This window comes from Euphorbia lathyris, chromosome 1 (genome assembly GCF_963576675.1).
Source record: "Euphorbia lathyris chromosome 1, ddEupLath1.1, whole genome shotgun sequence".
Taxonomy (NCBI): domain Eukaryota; kingdom Viridiplantae; phylum Streptophyta; class Magnoliopsida; order Malpighiales; family Euphorbiaceae; genus Euphorbia; species Euphorbia lathyris.
Genome location: NC_088910.1, coordinates 51,091,925 through 51,099,939, shown reverse-complemented (window position 1 = coordinate 51,099,939; position 8,015 = coordinate 51,091,925). Strand labels below are relative to the sequence as shown.

The following is an 8,015-nucleotide window of genomic DNA, read 5'->3' as shown; positions in this document are numbered from 1 at the left end:
TTGAGTGCAATGAGTGGCTTTCGTGAGGGTGTTGTTGATTTTAAATTCATACCTTATGTACATGGTCAAAAGCTCAATTGCTGAGATTCTTCAAGTGGTTACATTGTATGTTCAAACATGAATAATGTCTTGGCTTTGAGAGTTGATGGCTGATAATCTTCACATTATGAGGGGGGATTGGGAAAGGTTGGTTAACACGAAATCATAAGAGTAAAGAGCTGTTGACATGATCTGATATGGTTAGGGACAAGCATTGGGTAAGTGTGGGGTATTTGATAAGTGTCCAATTCAACGTTCAAATGTCCACTTTAGTGCTAGATTATTTAATTAATTTGGAGTTATTTTGGGTATTATTGCTTGTTTTGGTTTGATTTGCCTACACAGGACTCGAATGATTAAAAGGAGCAGAATTAGACTTAATTGAAGAAACTTTGGACCAGAAAGGAATTTGGAGCTGATTCGGAGGAGCTGAAACGAAGATAAAGTTAGTCTTGCCCAAGACTAAGGATTTCGGGAATTGCAGATTCCATAATTGATCAGGACTCTCCCTTATTCTATCAAGAATGAACCTGGATAGTTGGGAATGACTAAGCATGCACGAAATTAGGAGATATAAAAATTAGAAAAGATTTGTGATTAGAAAAAAAAAGATTTTTTGGTTAGCTAACTTTTAGGAGAGGCTTTTCTTTATAAAAAACCTGATTTACATTCTTAAAATAGGTTCTTTTTAGGTTTTTATTTTTCAGTAATCATTTTGTTCTCTTTTTGAAACAAAAACATGTGTTCTTCCATGGCTATTCGTAGCTAAACTTTTATATTCGGTTAAGGGTTAATTCAAAGGAGGTTTTTCTTCATTATCGTGAGACTGTTGTGCTTTAATTATTCTTATTAATCTTACCGTTTATTTGTTCATTGTATTTAGGGATTTATTCTCAATTGATTATTCAATCTTCGAATGATAACTGCAGGTCGTTCTTTGAATTGGATTGTCATACGGCTGAATTGGTAAAGTTAGAGTTTTACCTAAATGAACCAATCATAGTAGTAATCGATAATATAAATTAAGTTAGTTTTGTATTTGAAAGAATAGATTCAGATTTGACAACCTGAGATTGTCTTTCATGTGACATTAATACAAAAGTAATTAGATTTATTTGAGTCGAATGAACAATTAATTTAGTTTCTAAATCGTCGACGCTGAGTGTCGGTTGGCTAAGGTTGGGTTTTTCTAATTCATCAGGCTGTCAATAGATTAAATCTTGACCGCTGAGGTAAGATTATTTATTGATTAGGAACTGGTTATTCGCGCGTGCTTGACCAGTTTAATATTAAGGAAGAATACTCCAAACTGATCCGGTATGTGTATAAGAGTCTATTTTATCTGTCTGTGATCGATAATGAGTGAATTACCTACCTGTGAACCCCCTTGATCAGATTTCTCCAAACATTGTTTACAAAATCATATTTACTCTTGCTGATTTTATTTTATTTGAAATTCTCTTCACAATTGGTTAAATCTCACAAATCAAAACCCCCTGTTTATTTACTTTGTTTATTTATCAAGTCATTATTGTTTTGAGTCAGTAATATTCCCTTGGGTTCGACCTTTGCTTACCCTTTTTACAAATCCATATTTCGGTCAAGTAAAGTTATTTTTATCTTTGGTGGATTCGACACCCATCAGGGACCAACAGAGACAAGTAAAGGACTGAACCAGATCCAAGGACATAACAAAATGGGCTGATTTTGCAAGTTGGTCGGAAATTTCTACTTGCCTTCCCTAATTGTAACTATCAGAGAGAAGAAAAATTCAAATCGCATTCGTCGCATGCTTCTTGCTCCCATGCTCCCATTAGAGAAAATGCAGGGTTTATTATGATCAACCCAATTCCCTCATATCTATTTCAACAGATGAAAAATCAAGCAAATCTACCTCCATAGTCCACCATTTTAACATCTTATGAACTACCACGGACAAAATTTGAATTGAAGAATGGAGGACATATTTGTCTTACTTACCTATGGGGTATGGGCAATCTACAAGGGGGGAGTTTAAAAAGAGGTAGAAGCTAGAGAAAAGGGCACACAAAGAGACTGAGCAAAGGTCGCAAGTCGTGTTGCTCTAAAAAAGATACAAAAAATCATTCTGCTTTTACGCTTTGTTTGTTCAACACATTTGTGAGATATATATTCATGTTTTAAATATAATTCTGATATTGCATTGTTCATGTGTTTTGCCTGAATCGAATTCTATTTAATAGTTATTCAATTAGTAACCAAATAGGGCATGTTGCTTCTCTAATTGAATAGCTTAACATCCACATGGTTCGGTAACTCTGTAATCAGTTAGCGAAATTCGGTATAGGGACAATTAGTGTAATGGACTGCTGACAGATAATTACGCTAACAAAAATATATGTTTTAGTTTAAGTCATCCATGTTTGCTAGTCGATTAACCTAAATTGGTTTCCCTTTATAACAATCATTCATTATAATCCTCTCAGCTAAGAATGAATTAATTGACTGACTAGAGATTAATTTTATTCATATTGGTTAATCTAATGTTGTAGGAAAATGAGTTGGAAACACTAAGTTGCAACCCAAACCGATTCAATGCGATTATGTTCCAAATCAGTGATCAAGGAGCTGAATCCCGAGTCGTAAATATCCTTGGATGAGATCTTCATTAATACCGTAATTTAATGATCCTTTTGTGTTAAATTTGATTACAATAAAAAAAAGTAATCCATAATAAGATGGATGGTGTCTTAGTAACTAGTACATATTTTCATGTCCATATCATTATACGTTCGTTCATAACATATATGAAGTATCGACAATTCCTTATCCATATATCAGGACTTGTCCCCATATCGAGACTTTCTCAATACCCATATCGGTGTAATAATAATTCATCATATATAACCTCTATATTGATGCACTCCATATCGACGAGGGTGTTTCGACCACAGAGTCAACTACCTTAAGACAATTGGTCTTACCTACTCAAACTAGCAGTCTATATATATAAAATTTAAGATATAAATTGTTTCATTCTCGTTAATTGTCGTAGTGATACATAATCTCAAGCAACATATGGGGTTTCAACCCGTTTAGATCTCATCATCACAAGATCAAAATATCAACAACGCAATCATGATCAACATCTCATCACATTTGTATAAACATTTACATGTCTTTCATATAGCAAACCATTCAATCATCATGTAGCATACACGTATACATATGTATAGATATAAGATATCACATTTACATTTCACTTGAGCTAGACGAGATGGTTGAACTCTTGTTCTTTCATATCAAGATCGCCTAATAAACCAAACGGTTCTATGATAAATTACTCACAAATCAAAGTATTAAATGTTTATGTATGTTTAGTACACATGAATTCAAAAAAGAGAGAAAATGAATACGAAAATAAGGTTTCAGTAAATACATCTGCTTGCCAATGAGGGTTGGTCCGAGTGGTAAGGAGTTGAATTTATGCTTGTCATGTTTGAGGTTCGATTCCCCCACTCCGTCAAAATTTAGCCATTATTGTTAGGTGATCTGTAAATTATACTTTAAATCCTCATTGAGATCTGTGGTTTGTCCTAACCTTGGGAGTGGGTAGGCCCACCATTACCTGAACTTTTTATTATCAAAAGTAAATACATTTGCTTAAGACTCGTTTATGAAGTTGTTAAGTTTTAAATTTCGAAAAAGTAAAAAATAGAACATTTGTAAATCTATGTTTACGCTACAACTTGAATCATGGAAATCAAAGTTCATATGAAAATGTTATGCTCATAATGAATAGAAAATTTACACTGACTCGTCGAGTAGCAAGGACATCTATGAAGCTCCAAAACATTCCTTTTTAGAAATGACTCATCGAGTACATTGCATTGTTCGTCGAGTTGGTCCGAAACCTGTTGTTCGTAGTAGTTTTTCGCCTAAAACTCACCTCGTTTACCATGATTCGAGTTCTAATTCGTATGAAATTCGAAACACGGGTTAATTTAGGATGAGCTAGATTAAGTAAACACAATTAAAAAAACGAATTATAAGAATAATACCCACCAAAACTCAAAACCCCAAGAATTACATTCATCAATCGAAATCGAACAATCTTATAACAAAATCAAACTTATGTGAATCGTTTCTTTGTGAGGATAATAAATATGAGGATATTAATCCGAGATGATAGCGAAATTCCCTTACATGATGATCGAAAAAGGAGAAAAAAAGAGACGGATAAAAGAAAAAAGAAGGTTCTGTGAGTTTTTTCAAAGTTCTTGTTAGAGAGATAAAAGTAACGGTGTGTAAATATCAATCCCTTAATGCCATCTCATTAAGGGTTAAAAACTATTAAACCCTTAATAAAATTTGTAGAATTAAATCTTACATGAATTTATCATACTCTTGTTGTTTTATAAATGGAAATTATTACATACAAACTATATGATAAGTTAGAAAAATTTGAGAATATTGCGCATAGGACCCGTTTAGTTTACCAGTTGTTTGTTGTTGCTATTTACTGTTTACTGTTGCTGCGGTTGGAAAAACAGGAATTCCCTGTTTTTGTAAAAAGCTATTTTAAAGTATTAAAAAAAAATAACAACTCCTAACCAAGTACTTAAAACCTTCATTTTCAATCTCAAAAAATAAACATGAGGTGGAAATTGAGTAAACAGACACCCTTTAAACTCGAATTCAAAAATTTTAATCTAAGCGACTTTAATTAAAACCGTTAATCACTCAATCCCATCTTTAATTAGTAACAGTTCCTCCAATCTTATTTTCTTAATTCTATAAGATAAATGATATAATTTCATTTCAAATCTATTTTATCTAATGCAGCTGTTAATTTTGTATAAGATCTCCCACCCTTATAATGCGGTGGAGGGTAAAAAATAAAGAATCCGGACTTTGTTCCCTAAAAAAATAAAAATGATTGAAGAAAGAAACTTGGTAGTAATTCGTTCCCTACCCATAACTTTAGGATTTTGAAATGTAGTTTGGACGTGGAAAAGCGACGTGGCTAACCTAATCACTACTGAATTCAGAATCCAAGTAAAAAAAACCTTATCCATTTTATTTTTTCTCGGAATACGCAAAACACAGTCAGCGACACGGCTAAACGACAACTCAATTATGGGCAACTGCCATAACATAATCTTAATTATCCTCAAAATAATGCACTATAGTTGCTAAACCGGTCAATCCGGAACTCTTAATCCGATAGATTCCTTCTTTAACCCTGGTTAAAATATCCAGATTAAACTAAAATAATTTGGATAATGTTCAAATCAACCCTACCAACCTACCCTATTTCTCGTTTCATTATTGTAATATATTCCATCTTCTTCTTCTTCTTCCTTTCGATCAAACAAACAAATCCCTTTCTCTCTCTACAGAATTACGTCCAAAAAGAACCTATTTTTGATTCCATTTCTCTACTTTTTTCTTCAAAATCCAAGTGGGTCTTACTTTTCTGGGGACTCCGAAAACATTACTTGTGTGATCCCAAAACACAACTGGGTTCTTTTTTGTGTGTTTTTTAGGCGTTTTATGATATTCAGATCATAAGGTAGCTATGGTTTCTCCATTGAAATATGATTTCAGCTTAAATGGGGCTGTTTTGAGCTCAAAAACCAGAAATACTGATGGGTTTTCTCAATCTGTTGGAATGGAATATGAATACAAGTCCAATATCCTGGGAAAACCCTTGATTTTATCAGATCAGGATGATTTCCATGATTGGAGAAGGAGAATCAAATCCCCAAGAAATTCCTCTGTTCGTGTATGCACAATAACTCTGTATTTCTCTGCTAAAATACCAATTATTTTTATTTGGGTAAAAAAAGCTGAGATCTTTGTGTTATTTACAGGCACAAGCATCGATCTGTGTGAGCAGAAGTATGAGATGGTGGGAGAAGACACTCAAGCCAAACATGATAGAGATCCACTCAGCTCAACAACTCGTTGATTCATTGCGCAATGCCGGAGATCAATTGGTCATCCTTGATTTTTACTCCCCTGGCTGCGGAGGCTGCAGAGCCCTTCATCCCAAGGTATAACTACTAACCAAATTAGGCTTAATTATTCTTTAATTACAGTGAAATTAAACTAAATTAATTGTTGTTGTTTACAGATATGTAAAGTGGCAGAATCATACCCAGATGCAATATTCCTAAAAGTAAACTATGAGGAATTAAAAACAATGTGTCACTCTCTCCATATTCATGTCCTCCCTTTCTTTAGATTCTACAGAGGTTCTGAAGGCCGGCTATGTAGCTTTAGCTGCACTAATGCTACTGTGAGTAAAAATAAAATCTTTTTTTTCTTAATGTTTTGGAGAAATGAAGAGAAGTTTTCTAATTTAGAACATGTGTTGTTATTGGTTCAGATAAAAAAGTTGAATGATGCTATGGTGAAGCATGGGGCGGACCGGTGTGGTTTAGGGCCGGCTAAGGGCTTGAATGAGTCTGAGATTTTGGCTTTATCTTCAGTTGGTCTATTGCCTAATTACTTGCCCTTCAGATCCGATTATAGAGAACCAAAAATGGAGGAATTGATTATGAAAAATATTGATTTGGGTGGTTTATGGACCAATAAAGAGCATCAGAATAATGTTAAACAAGTTATTGGAGTTTGAATTCTTTTGTAGACCAAGATTGTTAGTCGAAACGAAACGCGGATACGCTACTGAAGTTTCGGTGGAGTTGGTATTGAATTTGCCATGATTTTTAGTTTGGTTATTGAATTGTAAATATAATCTAGCGTTTTCTGGGTTTTTTTTCTTCAGAAAAAGTAAAAATATTGAGGCTGCCTATTTGATTTTTTTTTTTTCATTGTTTGAGTTTCTGTTGAAGAAGTTAGATCTGTGCTAGTTTTTATAAATATGGGAATTTTGACTAGGTTAATTTTTTCTAATCTTTGATTCAAATTTGAATAACTGAGAATACTGTTTATCAAGTTCAAAAATTACTAATGATCAATTTGATTTTTTCTCGTAGAAATTGGAAAAAACAAAATAAATTGGGTTTATAATTTTGGATAATGTAAAAAACAAAAAGAAAAAGGAGAGCATGTGAATTAATTTTATGGGATGATTTGATATGGAATAAATAAAAGAGGTGGTTGAATGCAGAAATACTTCCTTTTCAAGACATCCATTTCACCTAGATGTCCTTTTCCACCTGCTCCTCTATCTCCACTTTAACATTAGTCCAACAGGTCATACATTTCAATTTTGAAACTATTTTTTATTTTAGTTTTTTAAAACTATTTTTTAGACCTATTTATCGGTAGTTTTGATCGCATGCATCTTAATAACGATGTAGTATTTGATCATTTACTGTTAGATCTGGGTTTGTTAGAATCCTAAGATAGAGATTCAAAACATTCTAAAGATTAGATTTAATAAGCCTAGATCTAACGGCGAATGACCAAATTCATTTGGTCATTAAGGTGCATGTGAACACGGCTGGTTTGCTAAATAGCTATTAGCTGATTATTTTGTTGATTTAACTAGTTGATTATGTAAACTTGTTTGATAAAACTTTTTTTTTGAAATGAAGTTTGATTAAAACTTAATGGATTGCTAATAGATATTTCAATAAAAATAACAAAAACACACGGTAAAACTTTTATATGGAGTTAACAGGTAGTAATCAGTAGTAAATATGTCCTTTAAAAATGAAATAATAAGTTAATTAAAAAAGCTTATAAAATCAGTCTTTCTAAAATTAGTTAATCCAAGTTTTTGCAAAAACCACTATTAAAGATCTGACAAGTCAAAACCTTATAAAGCCCCTTCAACCTCTAATTTGATCTAACAAGTTATTTTTTCCAAACATGGGTTTTACCTTTTCGCTACAAAAGAGATAAAAATTGTTTTTTAAATTTTGAAACAATAAAATCAACTAATATTCACTGATGTTTAATCATGCATTATTGAAGCTTAAAAAATCCTTTTGTAGGTAATCCTAAATTATAAGGTGAAACCA

The 8,015-nt window shown here is 32.7% G+C and overlaps 1 protein-coding gene across 1 annotated transcript; it reads left to right on the top strand.

The window, feature by feature from the left end:
- Window positions 1-5,319: 5,319 nt before the first annotated feature.
- LOC136232357 (thioredoxin-like 1-2, chloroplastic) lies at window positions 5,320-6,838 on the top strand. Its single transcript, XM_066021466.1, has 4 exons — window positions 5,320-5,806; window positions 5,895-6,077; window positions 6,158-6,322; window positions 6,413-6,838. The coding sequence occupies exons 1-4, from the start codon at window positions 5,600-5,602 to the stop codon at window positions 6,659-6,661; spliced, it is 804 nt and encodes a 267-aa protein (XP_065877538.1). The 5' UTR covers window positions 5,320-5,599; the 3' UTR covers window positions 6,662-6,838.
- The last annotated feature ends 1,177 nt before the right edge of the window (window positions 6,839-8,015 follow it).

What these genes read in the sequence shown, in the direction of transcription:
- LOC136232357 (XM_066021466.1), top strand. Translation starts at nt 5,600, where the DNA reads ATGGTTTCTCCATTGAAATATGATTTCAGCTTAAATGGGGCTGTTTTG. An exon ending in CAAGAAATTCCTCTGTTCGT is followed by an intron (nt 5,807 to 5,894) that starts GTATGCACAATA and finishes TGTTATTTACAG; the next exon opens with GCACAAGCATCGATCTGTGT. An exon ending in GCAGAGCCCTTCATCCCAAG is followed by an intron (nt 6,078 to 6,157) that starts GTATAACTACTA and finishes TGTTGTTTACAG; the next exon opens with ATATGTAAAGTGGCAGAATC.